Source organism: Mirounga angustirostris, unplaced genomic scaffold, assembly GCF_029215605.1.
Source record: "Mirounga angustirostris isolate CCGP_5_RB_7025 unplaced genomic scaffold, mMirAng1.0.hap1 SCAF_4, whole genome shotgun sequence".
Taxonomy (NCBI): Eukaryota; Metazoa; Chordata; class Mammalia; order Carnivora; family Phocidae; genus Mirounga; species Mirounga angustirostris.
This window is the reverse complement of record NW_026991712.1, coordinates 176,332,391-176,351,875: the sequence shown is the minus strand read 5'-3', so window position 1 is coordinate 176,351,875 and position 19,485 is coordinate 176,332,391. Positions and strand designations below refer to the sequence as shown.

At 50.8% G+C, this 19,485-nt stretch overlaps 1 protein-coding gene across 9 annotated transcripts in view; it reads right to left on the bottom strand.

Annotated features, from left to right (window-relative positions):
• Positions 1 to 19,485, bottom strand: part of EMC1 (ER membrane protein complex subunit 1) — a 29,747-nt gene that overhangs the window by 3,408 nt on the left and 6,854 nt on the right. For 4 of the 9 annotated variants that reach the window (XM_064589847.1, XM_054513109.2, XM_045898567.3 and 1 more), the window contains 18 exons: positions 19,059 to 19,185; positions 18,357 to 18,506; positions 17,874 to 18,041; positions 17,303 to 17,374; positions 16,871 to 16,933; positions 16,140 to 16,262; positions 15,280 to 15,376; positions 14,872 to 14,994; positions 13,043 to 13,242; positions 12,731 to 12,880; positions 11,349 to 11,510; positions 10,908 to 11,027; positions 8,292 to 8,429; positions 5,230 to 5,403; positions 4,439 to 4,649; positions 4,000 to 4,084; positions 2,756 to 2,885; positions 2,426 to 2,601 (listed from right to left, as the gene is read on the bottom strand). In XM_064589847.1, coding sequence (XP_064445917.1) covers positions 2,426 to 2,601; positions 2,756 to 2,885; positions 4,000 to 4,084; positions 4,439 to 4,649; positions 5,230 to 5,403; positions 8,292 to 8,429; positions 10,908 to 11,027; positions 11,349 to 11,510; positions 12,731 to 12,880; positions 13,043 to 13,242; positions 14,872 to 14,994; positions 15,280 to 15,376; positions 16,140 to 16,262; positions 16,871 to 16,933; positions 17,303 to 17,374; positions 17,874 to 18,041; positions 18,357 to 18,506; positions 19,059 to 19,185 — 2,469 coding nt within the window. Of the gene's footprint in view, positions 1 to 1,238; positions 2,602 to 2,755; positions 2,886 to 3,999; positions 4,085 to 4,438; positions 4,650 to 5,229; positions 5,404 to 8,291; positions 8,430 to 10,907; positions 11,028 to 11,348; positions 11,511 to 12,730; positions 12,881 to 13,042; positions 13,243 to 14,871; positions 14,995 to 15,279; positions 15,377 to 16,139; positions 16,263 to 16,870; positions 16,934 to 17,302; positions 17,375 to 17,873; positions 18,042 to 18,356; positions 18,507 to 19,058; positions 19,186 to 19,485 lie in introns of those variants that run through there. The other 5 variants (XM_054513111.2, XM_054513110.2, XM_045898574.3 and 2 more) reach the window with 5 other exon arrangements.

Genomic DNA, 19,485 nt, shown 5'->3' with positions numbered 1-19,485 from the left:
CCACGAATGTTCTAACTAATTCTGTATTTAATACATACACATTCCCCAATAACTCATTGCAGAGTCAAAGGCTAGGGGAAAATTATAACAAAAGCCACAAACCATTTTCCATTACTCCCAACAGGGACTGAGAATCACTAAACACTATTTAGCTGAAAATTTTTACACCGAACAATCTTGAACACTGACCAACCAATAAAAAAAATGACATAAAAAAATACTGAAGAACTTAATTTTTTAGGTGAAACATTGCAGGGGCTCCAAGTGAACCTAATTAGTGAAGGTGGGGGAAACAGATGGTTCAAGGGAGATGCACAGAAATAGAGGAAGACAAGAAAACAGATCAGAGCACTGGCAGGCAATGGGGTCAAAAGCCGCAGGTAGAGGCTGGGCGAAGCTAGCCAACCAAGTGTGGCTTTAAGACGAGGAGAGGTAGAGGAATGACAAGGAGGACACAGGACCATGGCTGCCATTAGCATTGGCCCTTTCATGCACCTGCTTTGAGAGAACTTTCAGTAAAATGGTAATGATTAAAGCCAAAATACAGGGTCTTTTACAAAAAGGCAGGTAACTTCCCTCCACTTAGCTTGTTCTTTCGGATTCTGGCACATACGTAGGTAAATAAAAACTAGCATCTAGCAGATTGGGGGGTTGTGCAGCTTGCATGTACTTCTATAGGACAGTCGAGACTCCAGCCGGCCTTCCTCAAAACTAGGGCAGAATCTTTTTTAACTTGTACATGTTCCCTTCTCCCACGACACTTTAAACAAACCATGCTTTGAGTCAGGATTGATGCCTGTTTTTTCTGGAGATACTTAGATGCTCATTGACTCATTAAGATCAACTTCACAATTTTATTACTCAAATAAAATGACTCTCATTTTTCTTCCTTCCACTAGCATCATCTACCAGCAGCATAAAAGATTTCAAAGTTTTGTTTTTAAATAACTCAACTCTTGGGGCGCCTGGGTGGCTCAGTCGGTTAAGCATCTGACTTCGGCTCACAGCATGATCTCAGGGTCCTGGGATCGAACCCCGTGTCAGGCTCCCTGCTCAACAGGGTTTCTGCTTGTCCCTCTCCCTCTGCCCCTCTCCGCCTTAAATAAAATCTTAAAAATAATAATTCTTGTATGATTAAATTGGCATATTCCCCTACTAAAATAAACCGTGTGTCTGCACAGCTTTCGGCCCCCTCTAATGCAGAAGTCACCTCCAAGTCCCACACCACAAAAAAGGACTGCCATTCATCATCTGCTTTATTCAGACACCTAATCGAAACACTCTCCCCACAATGCTAGAGATGGTCTCCTCTGCACATTTCATCCTTCACAGGAAAGAAAAACACCATCATTCCCCAGATCTGGGCACAAAGGAAACTTTTAGGACTTTTTCCATTTGTCACAGAGACAACGGCCCAGCCAGTCGGCAATGCTTCATCCACAACACGTCAGTTTCCTACCCCCATCCAGCCCTCCCCTCTTTTAAAGTTGCGAAGATTACAGCGTTAACATTTAAAATCTCACTTTAGTAGAAATGTGGTGATGCACTCATAAATTTACATCTAAAAGTAAAAAATAAATAATGAGTTCTTAAACAAGACGGCTGGCTCTAACTAGGCCAGAAGAGGACTAGACCAGCCTGAGGGTGAACTGAGAGGTTAGGAGGTACAGTGAAACGGGTAGAGTCTCTCCTCCCTTAAAATCTCTTGCAGGTTCAGGCAATTCAGTAGTATTAAGGCGGCCTCGGCTCAGACACACCTTAGGTGCAAAGCGTGGGCAATGACTGACAAACCAGAAAACTATGATGCGCCTGACTTGTGATAAACTGCAGCAAGAACTGGGTGGTCCCACCTGATGAATGAGAACCTCCAAACTAGAGGCTTAAAGTAAATTTTCATGCCATGAGAGGCTGGATCCGTCTTTAAGCCTCAACTAAGCATGTTACCTTCTTTCTCCCAGACGTGAAAAAGCAAAAGCACCTATGAGGTGGAGTTATCAATAAGAGTTCCCTCCTGACTTTGAAGCATGAGGCAGGGAAACAGTCAGAAAGATTTCTAGATAAGCTGGGAAACACAAAAGGCGAACCAAAATCAACTGAAGCAGGCCTCACAAAAGAGAAAAATCTGCCGGGGGACTTAGTAAAGCAACAACAACATTCATGGATGGGCAAAGGAAGCAAACAGGGCGATGGCCTTAAGACTTTGAGGGCAAGTCCATCGACATGCTTTGAGATTCCCGGCGGAGAGTCCAGCCTCCCTCCGCAACCGACGCTGCGGCAGACCTGTCCCGAGAAGAGTCTCCACGAGAGTCCAGCTTCTTCCGACTCAGCTGAGCACCTGACCCGTCACACCGCAGCTGGAGCTCCCCGTCTGACCCTTGCTGCCCCGAGCTCTCTGCTCTCCGGCAGTGGGGTCCTGCGTCCTTACCGCCAGGCCCGATTCAGGAGCTTCACCTGCGCCAGCCTCTTGGTGATCATGGTGGCAAACACCAGGCCAAAGAGGACACTGCTGATCAGCACGTAGTCATAGTCATCCTTCAGGACGTCAAACTGCTTGGATGGGTAGACTCGAGTTTGGTAAATGTCCAAACCATAGGCCACAACCTGGAAGGCAGAGGCAACGAGAAGTGCGTGAGAGGTAGCCAGTGGTCCACTGCGACCTCACACTCTGGTCAGAAAGGAAACAGAATCCTCAGCTGCTTCCCGAGCGCGAACCCAAGAGCAGCTGCTGCACGTGCTGGCTGGGGGCTCTACTCACCAAACAAGTGGACTCCAGGCCTGAGGGAGCTGTGTAGATACCTCGCATTCGAGAAACCGTCTGGTTGTAGTTAATGAATCGCTCTGCATGTATCTGCACATCTGGGGAATACGGGATCAGGTTCTCCTCCCTGCAAAACACCAGCCAGGACCGGCATTCCAAACTGCGGCAAGGGGATCTCTTGGCTGCCCTTTCTGAGTCCCGGGAGCTTTCCAGGCCATATATCTAGCCTCAAATCTTCCTTCAAGGTCTACTTGTATCAGGTAGTTAAAAATTTAGCAGCTGAATGTTAGCAAGGGCTACAAGAAAGAAACCTGTGTAGAGAGTAGATCTGGATTCCTACCCTGTTCTAAATCTAATGATAGCCAGTATTTCACACTAGAGGAGGAAGTCAGGGTCATTCTAAAACCCGCACGTGGAACCACTAGGCCAATTCCTGCTCTTGGTTCAGAGTACCTCGGTCCATGCTCCTTGGAAAACCCTGGGCTCACCCCACGTGCTCCCCAGCTTCAGCCGCCCTGCTCTCCAAACCACACTCCCCCTTTCCTCCTGTGCAAACACAGATCTGCTCTCTCCCCACACTACTCAGTTCCCCACACCCCTAAGTGAACAGAATTCGGGACGGAGGTGAGAAAATATGCAAATGACGGCTGGCAATACAAAACTGAATGCTAACTGTGACAAGCTACTGGCTTCCCCACATGACCCAGCCCCATTAGCGCCCTCATTTCCTCACGTCCCCCCACTCCCACCAGCTGCTGCAGCCAGTGTGCCCTCCTCCCTGCCTCTGGCTCGCCAGCCACGGTCTCAGGGCACGGGCATGGCTCTCCCCTGCCTGGGAAGTCCTCCCCCAGAAAGCCACAGGCTGGCTTCTGACCACCTCCAAGTCTTCACTCCACAGTCACCTTCCCAGAGGGGCGTTCCCAGGCCACCCTCTCAAGTTACACCCCCTTATACCCTCCCACCCCTCCAGAGCCCCGGGCCCTTCTTAATTTTTTCTCCATAACATTTACAAATACCTAACGTGGTATCATTTCTCTTGCTTATCTTATGTGGCATCCATCTCATTCCCCCAACAGCATGTTAAGCTCCACGAAGGGAGAGGTTTTCATCAGACTTGTTCCCAGCCCTGGCCCCGGCCCCCAGCACAGCAAGACAGCACACAGCAGGCTGAGGACCAAACTTCATCAACAGGTCACATTCCTTAGGGTCAGAGCCTTCAGTACCACCTGCAAGTGTCTCACCTGCTTTGTTCTGTTGGGATCTCGGGACGGCGGGGATCCAACAAGGCCTTAGGAAGGGAAAGAATTGCTCCGGAAGGCAGCCCAACTGCAGAGAAATAAGCCGGGTCATGGGATCGAGCCCATGTGCGGCTCCGCTCAGCGGGGAGGCTGCTTAAGATTCTCTGTCCCTCTCCCTTTGCCCCTCTCCCCACCGCCCCCCATCTTGCGCACATGCACTCTCTCCCAAACAAACAAAAAGGGAAGAAATGGGAGTCGTGTCAATCTCTTACAGGCGGCAAAGCTGGACTAAAGATCTTTTCCTGCTGAAATTAAGCCCGCCTCGCTAGCCTCCCCTAGTGGTCAAAACAGGATTGTGCCGGCGATGCACCTGCAGCTGTGTCCTTCAAGGTGGCAACCCTACGGAGCCTGTCACCCCGAAGACCCTCCCCTGGTCACTCACTAAGCAGGTGCCGGCTGGTGATGCCCCGCTCGGTGATGGTGGCTTCCATGGCGCTGATGGAGGAGGGGAAGATGTAGGACTGCTGGAGGACCTGGGGCAGCTGGGGGCGGTCCAGGGAGCTGAAGGCGGTAGCGTTGTATTGCTCGGTGCCCTCGTAGAGCTCCAGCGCGGTAAACTCATTGCGCCGGGCCTTGGAGTTCCAGTACTGGTACTGCGGAAAGGGGCAGCCACTGCGGACTTAGCTGCCACCTCGGCTGTAAAGGGGCATGCCGCGGGGAGGCACCTTTCTTTCCGTGCATGAGCTACACGTCCAGGAAGGAAAGAAACCACCCAGCACCCCAGTTTTCTTCCCTGCTACCAAGTTTACTAACTTTCAGGGTAGTTTTATCTAGCTTTACCCAAAGTTCACCCTAAGACAAAGGAGTTCTCAAGATACTTAGAAGTCAGAATAACAATAGCAAAGGTCTGAGTGCTTATCATGTGGGTTGTTCCAACCCAGACCAGAGGCCACTCTCCTAGCCCTCCTTCACAAGTGATGCAACACAGAGAGCTCAATAACCACTTCAAGGTCACACAGTCGGGAAAGGGAAGGGCTGCCGTGAGCCCGAGGTGGTCTAATTCCTGAGCCGAGCCCCCTAACCAGCACCTCAACTGCCATCCAGGGGTTTGGATCCTACAGAAACACAAAGAGGCCACTGGTTTCTGGAACAAGAGGCAAGGAAGGGATTTGAGACACAGGTCTTGGCTGGGTCGTGAACCTGGGACTGACACCGCACATCTGCCACTCTTACCACCACCCAGTTCTCTGAGTGTACAATGTGGACGGGGCCCTTGGCTTTCCTCTGCACGGAGGAGTGGATGATGCGCCCAGTGACGCCATCGACGAGGAAGATGCCAATGAAGGTGCGCTCATGGTGAACATCTGTGCTCTCCGTCACCACGGCCAGCAGGTTGGGGTTCAGGCTCTGGGAGAAGGAGAGAAGAGCGCCTTCAGCACCACGACGGCCAATCACGAGCTCCGCTGTGCTGTGAGCCCTGGGCGGAGAGGCAGACCTGGAGCCCGCTGGCCCGGCGGAGGAATCGGGCTTCCTGGCTAGAAGAGCTTGTCCTCGGAGCTCGTCATCACCGCCCTCGGTTAGAGTCCCCCGGGTGCCGCGTGCCACGCCCGGTGCTCTGCCCACGTCACCTCATGGACTCCCACAAACAACCTCGCAACGGAGCTTTGGTCATCCACAGGCGGTAGGTGAGGAAAGGCTGCAGGTCGTAAAGCAACTTGCTCACGCCGCAGACGCAGCAAATGGTTAACTCAAGATACAATCCAACCTGCCCACTCACTGAGCTAAGCCACTGCTCTGGCAATGCTGGTTCTCTGACCCGGTACCCCCCGCCCCACCCCTAAACCAACAGATGAGTCTCAGTCCTCGTCTCACCTGACCTGCTAGTACAAGGCGACACAGGTGATTGCCCCTCCTCAAAACACTTTCTCGGGGCGCCTGGGTGGCTCATGGGATAAGCGTCTGCCTTCAGCTCAGGTCATGATCCCAGGGTCCTGGGATTGGGTCCCACATCGGGCTCCCTGCTCAGCGGGGAGCCTGCATCTCCCTCGCCCTCTGCCTGCCGTTCCCCCTGCTTGTGCTCGCTCTCTAATAAATAAATAAAATCTTTAAAAAAAAAAAAAAAAAACACCACTTTCTCTACCTGGCATTCAGGACACATGGCCCCCAGTTTTCCTCCACCCCACTGGCCCCTCCTCCTCAGTCTATTCTGCAGGCTCCTCATCTCCCCAGTCTCCTGGACGTTGTCTACACTCGCTCCTGTGGTCACACCAACCAGGGGTGCTGGCAATGGCCAAGGTTACATACCCACGCTATACCCTCCCTGAACTCCAGACTCTAACAGGCTGCCATCTCAGTATCTCTTCTTAAATGTCCCACCTCAAACCTGATATATCCCAAAGGGAAACCTGTCCTACCTCTGCCTAAAGCCTGCTCCCCGTAGGCCTCCCCACACTCCCAACTTCCCACCAGCACTCTAGCTCACTCAACATCAAGGCAAGAGTGGTGGCCGTGATACGTCCCACCACCCTCCGACCTCAGCAACCTGGACTCTCCCCGCTCACCCCACTCTAGTCATACTGTCCCCCTTGCTGTTTCTGGAACACTCCAGGTCCACTCCAGCCTTCCTGTCCAGAAAGCTCTTCCCCGGATGTCACGCACTATCCTTCCACCTTCCTGAGGTGTCACTATCTCACTGAGACCCTTCTTAACCTCCCTATTTTAAATTGTACCCCTTCCAATCCCGGCTTCCCCTCCTCTCTTCTCGGTTTTGTTCTTCTATAGAACTAGTCACCCTTTGATATGCTGTACGTTTATCTATTTATTTTCTTTTTGGCATCTCCTGAATACAGTGACAGCCTCAATTTTGTCTATTTTGTTCACTGATGTATCCCAGAGTCTAAAAGAGTGCCTGACATCCCGCTAGTAACCTCCCCCCTCACCAAAAAAGTACAGCTTCCCCTCTGTGGTATTCCTTTTAAACCTGCAACCACAGTCTAACCATGAGAAAATCATCAGACAAACCAAAATTGTCTACAAAATACCTGTCTAGTACTCTTCAAATCTATCAAGGTCACGAAAGACTAAACAGGACAAAGGAGACTTAGAGAAACATGGCACGTCCGTGAAATGTGGAGCCCGGGGCTGGGCCTGAGGCAGAAAGGGACCTTAGTGGGAAAACTGGTGAAACCCTGAGAAAGTCTGGAGTTTAGTTAACAGTCTTGTACTGATGCTGGTTTCTTAGTTCAGACAGATGTACCACAGCCCCACCAAGGGAAACCAGGTAATACATACATGCAAATTCAATGTACCATCTTTGCAGCTTTCCTGTAAATCTAAAATTAGGCCAAAACAAAAAAAAGCTTATTGAAAAAAAAAAAACTAAACTAAAAAATGTGTGTGATGAATATGAATCCAAAAAAGCCTACTCTATTTTTTTCAACATAGAAAAACACAAGTACTCTTAGTAAATTTTAACTCATAAAGGTAAAATTACATAAAGAACATACTTTTTCTAGTACAATCAAATGTACTTTAGAATTTGTATTATTTTGGCCATTCTGAATAAGTCAAACTGACTGCAGCATGGAAGGCATCCATCACTAAAGATTTCAAATCAAGAGCACCAACAATGTTAACTACGCAGATGGCACTGTTCTAACCAAGTTACCTGTTATCATTAATCTTCAAAGCAATCCTGCGACAAATGACCCATGATGAGCTGCTAGTGTGGGGCAGAGCCAGGTCTGTACCCAGACAGTCCAGCCGGCCGGCAGCCCGCGGCACTGCCCCACACCCTGTGAAGCAGCCTCCCCGTCAGCTGCCTTGGCCGTGCTACCCTGCTCTATCACATCTCCTCCAACTCAGCCCACACTCTGCAGAGGGTGTCACGGATGACCACGCACCACTACAAGACTGCCTTCTCTCCCAACATCTTGCAGCCCACTAGCCACCTCTCTGTCTCCCTCCTTCACCACTAACCAGCGTTGGATCACAGCGATAGAGTTTCTAATGGATCAACGAAGGCTTAACCCCAGAAAGTCCTATCAGCACTATCACCAACGGTAAGAGCTAACATCTACTGGGTGGCAGCCTTAGGCCAGGTACTATGCTACGTGTGAGCGTCATATGATCATCACAACAACCCTATGAGGAGGGCACGTTATACTCACTTGACAGACAATAAAGTAAGGCTCAAAGGAATGAAATGACTCACTCAAGATCAAGTAGCTACCAAATCCTAGAGCCCGAATCCAAACCCTTGCCCTTCTGCTTGGCACCTGACTGCAGAACCATACCTTATAGAGCACGCTGCGGTCCCCCATCACGCGGCCCTGGGAGTGAACGTGCTCACTGCTGCGCTTTCCCTTCACCTTGACGATGCGTTGCACTTCTGGGGGAATAGTCAGCTCCCAACTCAGCTCAGTGGTTAGATCCTAGGGCCAGGGCAAGAGAGCCAGCACTTACAATCTGGAGGGCACACTTAGACCTGTGACAGCTGTAGCCGGATACATCCCACACTCCTTTATTTGGGGCCTTCGTGCCCAAAGAAACAGAAATCAGAGCTCCTCAGAAAATAGCAATAAGGATCTAGTTTGTGCAGACGTTTTAGAACTCTCAGTTTGATTAGGCAAGATACTAGAGCTAGTAAGAAAAGAGAGGAATGTTCCGTGGTATCTCATTGTTTATCTGAGTAGGAAATACCCAAGTAAAGTTTACCACTTACTACTAATAGCTACGATTCCTGTATCTGAGGCCAGCAGTAAATTACTAAGCTGGCAGGGACCTTGAAACATTATAGGAAATGTTCTTTATAGTCAGAGAAAACCAATTCACAAAGTTTCATGGTTAAATACATTATTCTTTAAAAAATTCATTTGTTTGAGAGAGAGAGAGCATGCGAGCACACATGAGCTGCAGGGGCAGAGAGGGAGAAAGAATCTCAAGCAGACTCCACACACTGAACATGGAGCCCAATGCAGAGCTCAATCTCATGACCCTGAGATCATGACCTGAGCCAAAACCAAGAGTAGGACATTTAACGGACAGAGCCACCCAGGCGCCCCATGGTTAAATACATTATTATCCATCCATACTGTGTATATGTGGAGATTTGTGTCCTTTGTCTTCCCTTGGCCACTGTTTCTTCCCATGTCCTCAGGACTCCACTGATCATGACACCCGGGAGCTTGCTCCCCTCTATCCACAAAGAGCCATCTCTTCTTTCAACTTGAAGGGACAATTTTTTTTCACCCACAAGGGTAAAGAACGTGTTTTCTGGGGAGACTACCTCCCATGCTGTTCCTGGAAAGGTCAGCTGTTACAAAATATCAAGAAAGGACACTGCATTTTTAAGACAACAACAGCTAAAACTTTGATGGCATTTGCCATGTGCCAGGCATTGCTTCATGTGATTTACACATGTTAACTCCCTGACTCTTCACGACAACCTTACGGTGTAGGTCCTCTATCATCTTATTTTATAGGCAAGAAAACAAAGGGCCAAAAAAAAAAAAAAAAGAAAGAAAAGAAAACAGAGGGCCAGAGAAGTCATGGGCCCAAGGTCACGAAGTTAATAAGTGATAGAGCTTCGCTTCACACTCTGGTAGCTGGATCCAAGCTCTTAAGCTCTATGCTGCACTGTCTCTCAAAAGGCCCTGAGGGACAGGATGCAGGGCCTCTGGTGAGTACATGCCACAGAGCCCTCCTGTCTGCAGGAAGGCCAGCCCCCTGTGAACCTCAGAGCTGGCCCTCAGGGCCAGCATCTATCACTGTTTGCTAATGCTAGACTCAAGTGCATCAGCATTAGAGCAAATCAATCCCATTTCTAAAAATAAGATTCAAAGCACTCATTCTGTCAAGAATGGGTCAGTAACATCATCTTCATACAGAAAGTACAACTCATTACTTAATCCCCATTCCCACCTCCCACCCTCTCAAGAATGGATAACAACATCCCTTCTCTCTGCTATAGAAAAGGAACAGGGAATAAAAACTCCATGGGGGCAGTGCCTGGGTGGCTCAGTTGGTTAAGCAGCTGGCTCTTGATTTCAGCTCAGGTCATGATCTCAGGGTCCTGGGATTGAGCCCCATGTTGGGCTCCAAGCTTAGCAAGGAGTCTGCTTAAGGATTCTCTCCTCCTCCCTCTCCCTCTGCCCCTCCCACCACTCACGTGCTCTCTTTCCCTCAATCTGAAATAAATAAATCTTTTTTTCTTTTTTTTAAAGATTTTATTTATTTATATGACAGAGAGAGACAGCGAGAACAGGAACACAAGCAGGGGGAATGGGAGAGGGAGAAGCAGGCTTCCCGCGGAGCAGGGAGCCCGATGTGGGACTCGATCCCAGGACCCTGGGATCATGACCTGAGCCGAAGGCAGACGCTTAACGACTGAGCCACCCAGACGCCCTGAAATAAATAAATCTTAAAAAAAAAAAAAAAAAATCCATGGGGCAGAAATGTCATCTATTGGGCACTACTCTCTTCACAGTACCTAGAACCTTGCCTGCCATGTAGCTGCTGCTCAATATGAAAAGAACTATGAATCAGACGTCAGGACTATAGTGATCCACATTTACAAAAGAATGAATAGTGGGGCGCCTGGGTGGCTCAGTCGTTAAGTGTCTGCCTTCGGCTCAGGTTGTGATCCCGGGGTCCTGGGATCGAGTCCCACATCGGGCTCCTTGCTCAGCACAGAGCCTGCCTCTCCCTCTGCCTGCCTGCCACTCCCCCTGCTTATGCTCTCTCTCTCTCTCTCTCTCTCTCTCACTCTCTGTGTCAAATAAATAAATAAAATCTTAAAAAACAAACAAAAAAACAAAAGAATGAATAGTATAATCCACTTCTTAGCCAAGTAGTCAGGAAACACATCTACCCCTCCCATGGAAGTTCCTGCCAAGAGGTGCCTTCCCTACCTTTCGAAGTCGATATCCACATAGCCGTCCCTGTTCTGCATCCACCAAATAGAAAAAGATGGAAGGGGCAAGCTCATGTAGCTGTCGCAAGACATTCCGAGTGGCTGGGAACGCCGTGACCTTGAAAACCCCAGAAAGCCCGAGGAAAGTGTTAAAGGAAAAGGGTGCTCTGTGCACAGTTGCTCAAGATTTATTACAGTTCACCATCAAAAAGCCTTAAGAATAAAAGTCAATCTTAAAAGAATTAAAGTCCACTGAACCCAAATAGGGCTTAAATCTACTTTTGCTGAGAGCCTGAGTTTCCACACTGCAGGAAGATGCCCTTCAAGCCCACACACGTGCTGACTGCAGAGCTCCAGCTCTGGCCACGAACTGCTGCGGGACCACCCTCCCCACACCCGACCCCCCCAGGCGCTCTCCAGCCACTCTCAAGTCTCATACCTTATACTCATCATCAATCAACAGCAGCACCTTGGCATAGTCTTGATCCATGATGGGGAGAAGCAAAGACTGCAAGATGGGCCGCTTCAGCAGTGGGGGAACCACCTGACTCCACTTGCCAAAGATGGGATTGAAGACATACAGAGAACTCATTCCCGTCTCCTGACACGGACAAGCAAACTGTCAGACTCCAGCAGCAGGGAAAGGACGCAAGTGCTCAGGGTAAATCCGGAGAGCTGGGACTTCAGCTCAACTGTGACAGATTCCCGGGACCCCTGTGTGTGGATTCCCTATTTGCGCAAAATAGTTTCGCCCGAAGGTGAACCGAGGCTAACGTGTCAGAAGGGAAATGGTCAAACTGCCCCTATGGCTCCAAAGCTACCCAAGTACTGGACCCGCTGAGGAACAAACAAAACGGTCAAGCACCGGGGCGCCCGGGTGGCTCAGTCGTTAAGCCTCTGCCTTCAGCTCAGGTCATGATCCCGGGGTCCTGGGATCGAGCCCCGCATCGGGCTCCCTGCTCAGCGGGAAGCCTGCTTCTCCCTCTCCCACTCCCCCTGCTTGTGTTCCCTCTCTCGCTCTTGCTGTCTCTCTTTCAAATAAATAAATAAAATATTATTTAAAAAAAAAAAAAAAAACGGTCAAGTACCGATTCACTAACCCCGGGCAGCCATTCCAGCGGTGCCTACCAAGCCTAGAAAGTGCTCTTTCTTTTTTTTAAAGATTTTATTTTTATTATTTGAGAGAGAGAGAGCGAAAGAGCACAAGCAGGGGGAGGGGCAGAGAGAGAGGGAGAAGCAGACTCTCCGCTGAGCAGGGAGCCTGATGTGGGGCTCGATCCCAGAGCCCTGAGACCATGACCTGAGCTGAAGGCAGATGCTTAACTGACTGAGCCACCCAGCGTCCCCCACCCTTTCTTCAAAAAAGATTTTATTTTTATTATTTGAGAGTGAGCGAGCAAGAGAGCACAAGCAGAGGGAGGGACAGAGGGAGAGAGAGAGAAAGTGCCCCTTTCTAATGGCACTAGAGTGAATCCACAAAAATCCAGCTAATTCTGGGAGGCAGAAATAAAGAGCTTTGTGTCCTGCTCTCCCTCGTCTGAAGAGAAAGTAGCCGCTCAGCTGCTAACAGTGGCCTGTGTTTGGGAAGGAGGAGGGCTGGCTCGTTCCAGGTCTGGTGACATCACACCCCCTCCAGAGTCAACCCCCATCGGTCCTGGATGCTTCCTCCACTCAGACAAACAGCTGGAACAAACAGAGCTCTAACCCCTGAATACCTGTCCCTAGCCCTCCCAGAATTCCAAAGGCCCAGGAGAAATTCAACTTACAAAACACTAAAAAGCCACACCCACTCTGGCTCAAATCCGAGGAGGACAGCCTCACCTTGTCCTTTACCAGGAGGGTGCACTGTGGGGGGTGGGGGAAATGGGCAGTAGTCCTCTGGACCATCAGTTTAAAGGAGGAGTCTGGCTTGACATTCGGGAGATACTGTTTCCACAGGATGGTGCCAGAGCTGCTCTCAATGCCAAAAAGCTGCAAGATAAACAAATAACTGGCTCACTACTAGAAAGACAAACCGAAGAACTGATTCTATCCTTGGAAATTAGAACCAGCGCTATCCCCCACCAAATACTTTTTACTTCCCACTCACAGAACCTCAGAAGGTTCGGTATCCAGGGCTTAAAACCCTCTCACCTTGCCCGAGGCTGTCACCATCACCATCATCTTCTGGAGGTTAAATTCATCTCTGGCTAGGGTGTCAATGTTGATCTCATTCTTAATCTGACTTCGGGGCTTTCGAGCATCGTAAAACATCTTCCAGAGGTGGGAAGTCCACGCCTGCAGCAGGATAAGCTGGGACGAGAGGCGTTTCAGGAACATCCCCAGCAAGCCGTCTGGTGTCAAGGAAAAGGTAACACAACTGAGGCTCACCCCTCATCAGACTAGGGTTTCCAGCAAGGTGCTTCTTCTAATGAGGGGTCTCTCCCACTCCTGTAGAGCACTCAAGTCATCCACACACCAGGCTGCAAGCCCAAAGGGCAGTCCTTTATCTGAAGCTACCACTCTCACACTCGGGTACAGCCATGCAGGAACTTCCAAAACCTATTTTCCTGGCTCACAATACCCCCACACCTCCTGGCATCTTGGAAGAGACCAGGAGGTCAGGGATCAGCCATGCAGGACACGGCCATGCTGAGCACGTCTCCACCACAGCCCACATCCAGAATGGCCAGAGGAAGGCATCAGAGTGCCACAACAAAACCAGAAGAGGGGAGGGTGTGGGGGTGCAGGATGCAGAGGTAAGTGTGCTGTAGACAGGCATTTCCCTTACCCACTGCTCTACTCCCACCCTGTCCGCTATTAAAACTACACCCAACAGACCTATGTGCCACCAACCCCCATGGCTATCATTCACCCCTGACCCTGTCAATGAGGACGCCACCCTCAAGTCTCCCCCACAGGGTCAACGTGGCCACCAGAACAAGGCAGCATGAGTAAAGAGCATGGTGTCTGGAGTCTGGCAGCCTGGATTAAAATCCCAGCTCTACTACTTATTAGCTGGGTGACCCGGAAATGTACATAACCTCTGGCCTCTGGTTCCCCGTGTATAAAATTGCATGTAGTCCGAAGACCACATGATCTACACACAGGACTTCACACCATGCGGGGTCCACGGTGAGTGCTCACTAAAAAGTAGTGCCTTTGTGTATCCTACTCCCCAGCAACCTCAGCGCAAGGAAGAGAAGTGAGGGGCAAACAGGACAAATCACAGGCACAGCGGTCCATGCACACACAGTATGTACCTCACTGATGCAGGCCAGAAAAACAAAGAATTTACCAAAAGCTAGCCACGTGGGCAAGCAACGAACAACAGGACAGCAGGAAGCAGACTTTACCTTGAATTGCTGGATCCGGGCAGCAGAAACAAACAGTAAAGTCAAATTAATCCTCGGCTCAAGAAAACCCGCAATGCCTACCGGGGTGCCTGGCCCAGAGGAGGCCCTCAGTACATATGGCTGCGGAGCAAGGTGAAGGGACGGGAGGAAGAGGCGGGAGGCAGGACTGACCAGCATGGAGGGAACCGAGTCCACCCTCGGGCTTGGGACTGGCAGGCGCCAGAGGGCACCACCGGTTACCACAACCCCATCAACCCCATCACACCTCTCCAGAAAGACATGGCTGGTGCCTGGGGGACAAGGTGTGACACATCTGCCTGGCAGATCTGAGGTACTGAGGCAGTGGTAGCTATGATTCTACTAAGTTAAGACTCTTTTTCCTCAGGATCTTTCCACAGAGGGGTTCCTAAGTGGCTCCTTTCAGAGGAAAGAATGGTTACCCAAACCACGTGGCCACGAAGGCACTGGAAACTGGTCGCAGAGCTAGTTGCACGCACATGGGCAAAAAGAGCGCGCCCGGGAAGCCGGGGATGCCGTGAGCCAGCATCCCTTGTGGTCTAACTACCAGACCCATTCCCAGAGCAGCGCGCCCAGCCACGGTGCCGTCCCGGCGTCCTCTGTGCATACCTGCCTTCTTGCCGAATTCTCCTTCCAGCTCGGCCTGCGCACCCGTCAGGGGCAGATCCACCATCTCCAGGCACACCACCTCCGCCAATGACTCCTCCCGGCCCCACAGCACCACCTTCCCTGCTATAGAAACCCTGGTTACAAAAGCCATGCCTGCCTCCCCCATCGCCTGAAGGCTCTTCTCTGTGGCTCAGGGATTCCAGAAGCTCTCGTGTCAGGCAGAGAAGCAGACCCCACCCTAGAATGCTAAGGGATTATTCAAAAGCAGATGGCATATGGCTCTAAAAAATATTCAGGCCTACGCTCCACTGGAATCTCTCCCAGAAGCCAATCCATGGCCCCAAAAATATAGTCTGACTAGAAATTTGGGCCAGCCTAAAAAAAATGGGCTGAATGAGGTCTGCTCACCCAGCTGCTGCAGGAAAAGTAGCAGGTGATCCTCTGTCTGCACCAAGGCCCGGTAGCCCACCGAGTCGTCCTTCTTCAAGAACACCTGGACGAAGAGCTGTAAGCAGAGTCCCAACCACTGCAGTCAGCTGGAATCCGAATGCCTCTGAGCAACGGACCCCCAAATTCAAGGCATCAGGAGTTGTTAAAGGTCCATGACACGGGGTGATTCACTGTCTAAGCAACACAGCTTACTATCTAGACCCCAAGAAGGTAACATGAATGCGTTAGAGCCAGCACAGTGGTGCGAGGCTGTACCTCAGACCTCTCCAAGGGGGAACCTGAGTGCTTCCCAGACACCGCGTCATCCCTTGTGCTCCAGTCACTCCCCACAGAGCGAGCCGGCAGCCAAGGTGAGAGCTTCCGTTTTGGAGACGAAGAAGCCACAGCCCAGAGAGGCTGAAGAACACCCTAAATGTGCACAGTGGCCACGTAGGCACCGACCAAAAGTGCAGGCTGGGGCACTGGTGATGTCTTATGAGCCCTGTGACTCTGGACAGGGTCCTGGATCTCACAAGGTCCAGTTTCATTTGTAAAACAAGGGCAATAATAAGCACTTCACAAGGCTGGTGAGAGAGCTAAATTGATTAGGGCGTAAACAAAGAGCTCAGCACAGTGCCTGGCACACTCACCACTTAGAATAAATGATACCTGCTTCAACTACTATTCACGGGGCCTTATAACAAGTCAGCTACTCGGGAAGAACTAGAGCCCATGTCCAGAGAGCCCTAACCCAGGACCCAAGGCCTGGCCGTGAGGAAAGGGAGGCCCATGCTGAGAAGCCCCCGGGACAGAGCCTGAAGACAAAGGCTCCGACTCACCCGCTCTGGCCGAGTGCCATTCTGTTCCAGACTGAAGGGGATGGTGGTATCAAGCAGCCGCCGACCTGTCTCCACTAAGTAGAGATTAATGGTGTAGGTCTGGTTGAAGCAAGTCAGTGAGTCCTACGGGTACGGACAGCACGGCTCAATAAAGATATCCCCCAAAGCCAAACCCCACAAAGGAAGTCCAAGAATTGGGGTTAACTACCCCAGAGAAGGACCAGGCCAAGAGAAGAAATATACATGAAGGAAAATAAAAGGAAAAAAGAAAGCTAAATCCCAAAGCAGAAACAAGGTATGTGAGTAAGTAAACAGGATAACAAGCACGATACTTGTTTCAGAAGGAAGTCAGTACAGCGCAGTAGACTTCCCCAAGAGAAGGAGGACCCCAGCAAGGAAATCACAAAGCTCTTCAGAAGAGCTCAGGAGCAGAAGACAGAGCAGATGCACGCCGCCCGGGGGCCCACGCTCCACTCCAGCCCAACCGCACAGATCACCGCTCAGCAACACGAGCCAGGGGCGCAGAAGACACGGGGCAACAGAGCCAGAGAAAAAAGTGGTTAAGAACAGGTTCTAGGGATTCTACTTCAGACATCCCAACTACAAAGGATCCAGACAAGCATGATTTACAGCGAGCGGCAAACCCCATCTGAGGCTGATAACTCCGGGAGACCCACTCCCAGCCTCCCTGGAGGCCCAGGTCCTGTACATTGCCCAATGCCACACCGTACCTGAGCACTGGGCTTCTCCGCAAAGCTCCCCAGTGACCCATCTTCAGAACCACTAGGCTTCTGCTAGGGAGAAGAGGAAGACAGAAGAGAACATTTAACCCACAGGGTCACCCCCCAGTCACCGAAATGAAGCCCTCTCTTCTGTGTCATCTTAGCACCTGGGAGAAGACAAACGTCACCCCTCACTCCTGCTCGCAGAGCCTATGTAGCTCCTAACAGCCTCAAATGAAAGTGGGGTTGTACTATGAGGGTCCCACTCCTGGGGACAAGGGGGCTGCTGATGCTGAAAGCGCTATAGAGCAAGTGAGAACTTACTTCTCAACAGCTGCCTGCCCCCTGGGTTCAAACTGCCCCGACTTTTAGTTCTCAGGGCTCCTGGGAGACATAAGGAAGGAGAACCCCCAAGCGCTAGCTGTTACTCTCGGTACTCACCATTTCACTGCGACAAGTCACGACTGCAGCCACTGTCTTCTCCCCAGTGGTGGCAAAGCTCACGAGGGCAGCCTAGGAATAAAGCAAAGTGTCAGTTCCTAAATGGGGCTATACCAGCCAGCGGCCTCACAGAGGAGCATCTCTACAGGGAGGTCCCTCGGCCTTGGAGCTGAAAGTGCTCCTGACTTGGAAGCACAGCAGCCAGGGCACCTGAGAACAGAGGGAGGCCCCAAGGGCATCTATAGCTGAAAACAGGCCCTTCCCCTACCTCCAACACAGGCACACACTGGCCCTCAATCTCATACTGTTCTTAGTATCCATAGGGAAGCTTGAATTAACATCCCCACTCTCCTGTGGACTCAGAGAAGGCGCCACTTTTACTCTAAAGATACTTTGTGACTCTCAGAAGAAAAGGTATTCCGTTTCTGCTCAAAAGCGAACCCTTCTCAAACCACACACAGAGAGATGTCTGGATCCAGAGCAAACACCTACAGATTCAGAGGCAGGGCTTTCCAGTAGCACATCTTGGCTAGATCCTCCCGAATCCTAGCACCATGCTGCCTGCAGTTACCTGTGGGAAGGTTTTGAGCAGACTCAGGACTCCGTGATGGTACTGCAGCAGAGCATAGTGGCTCGGGGATAACTGCAGGAAGAACTGGGCCCGAGAAGGATCCACTGGGTTGGGCTGTGTGGGCAGGACCCGGGGCTGGAATCCACCTGCAAATTCTAAGTCAAGAGACTGAAGGGCAAGAAGAAAGAGGATTAGGGCTACATTCGGGCAAGTCACTGATCCACTAATCCGTCCCAGGCCTCCTTCCTCGGCCCCACTTTGCCAGTGAAAGTAACTAGGCCTTGGCATGTGGCTCCAGAAGCCCCCATCCAGGCTCCCTAAAGAGAAAGAAGGCCCATTTCCCCTACACCAGTTCAGCCAGAAGCCTAACCTTCTCCCAACAACTGCCAAGGCTCAGGAAGGAAGCAGTGTCACTGGGAGAAAGACTTTTCTAAGCAACAAAGGCAAGGCCTTGGGCCAGGGAGCAGCAACACTACCTCTCACCTGCAGTGGGATCTGTCTCAACTCCCACTCCGTCTCCAGGGCCAAGGTCTGGAGGGACCGTGAGCTCGGGTCAGGGCACACCAGGACAGCCTCATCCACCACACCACAGGCTCCAGTGAGACTCTGAAGCCAAGGGGTTGACACCCTGACCTACAGGAAAGACATCGCAGCAGGAGGTTTGTGAGAATGTTTACATCTTCCTTCCTGCTGATCAGCAAGGTCCCCACCAATCTCACAGGGGCTAAGCTCGAAGGTTCTTCACGGCTGGTTCCAAAGGACTTCCTCCCATCCCTCCCAACTTCTTGAGAGCTCCAAAACTGAGGAAAATCAGGGTTTCCTTTCTGGTCACTGGAAAAATATACCAGGTCATTTTTAGGACAATACTTCAGACAACCGTTTCTCTCCCGTGTTTGACATACGTGGTTTCCTATCACTATTTCAGAGTATTACCTCCTAAGAAACTCGCAGGCGATGAAAAAAACCTACATAGTTTTCCAGCCACCACAGGGGAGCACCATGCATGAATGTGAGGGCTTTAAACAAATGCTCCATGAGGAGAAAGCAACTTCCAAGTGATCAGAATCAGGGACCATGGATGGCTTTCGCATCTGCCAAGTTCCCTGGTTCCCCGAGGCAAAGAAGGGCTCCATCTATTCCCCTCCACAATCTGCAAGGCTCCTCAAGCCAGACGCCTGGCCGTACCTGCTGAACAATCTCTCCATCTTCCACATTAAACTTGACGATGTTCACGTGGCTGAAGGGAACAACTCCGAGGGCCCACACCACCCCAGACCCGTAGGAATACATCATCTGGTAATGGATGCTGTCACTAAGAGAGGGGAAAAAAAGCAAGGAGCAACAGCTTCAGCCACAGGCCCACCCTCAAGGGTCCTCTAGTCACAACCTAGCAGTCCCCAAGTAGGATTTGTTTGGCTCCCAGTTTTGTTTTGTTTTTTTAATAGTCATCAACATTTAGAACTGAGACTTTACATGTAAAAATCAGATTTCTAGCTCTCCTTAAAAAGTAGGAGAGGCGGGGCGCCTGGGTGGCTCAGTCGTTAAGCGTCTGCCTTCGACTCAGGTCATGATCCCAGGGTCCTGGGATCGAGCCCCGCATCGGGCTCCCTGC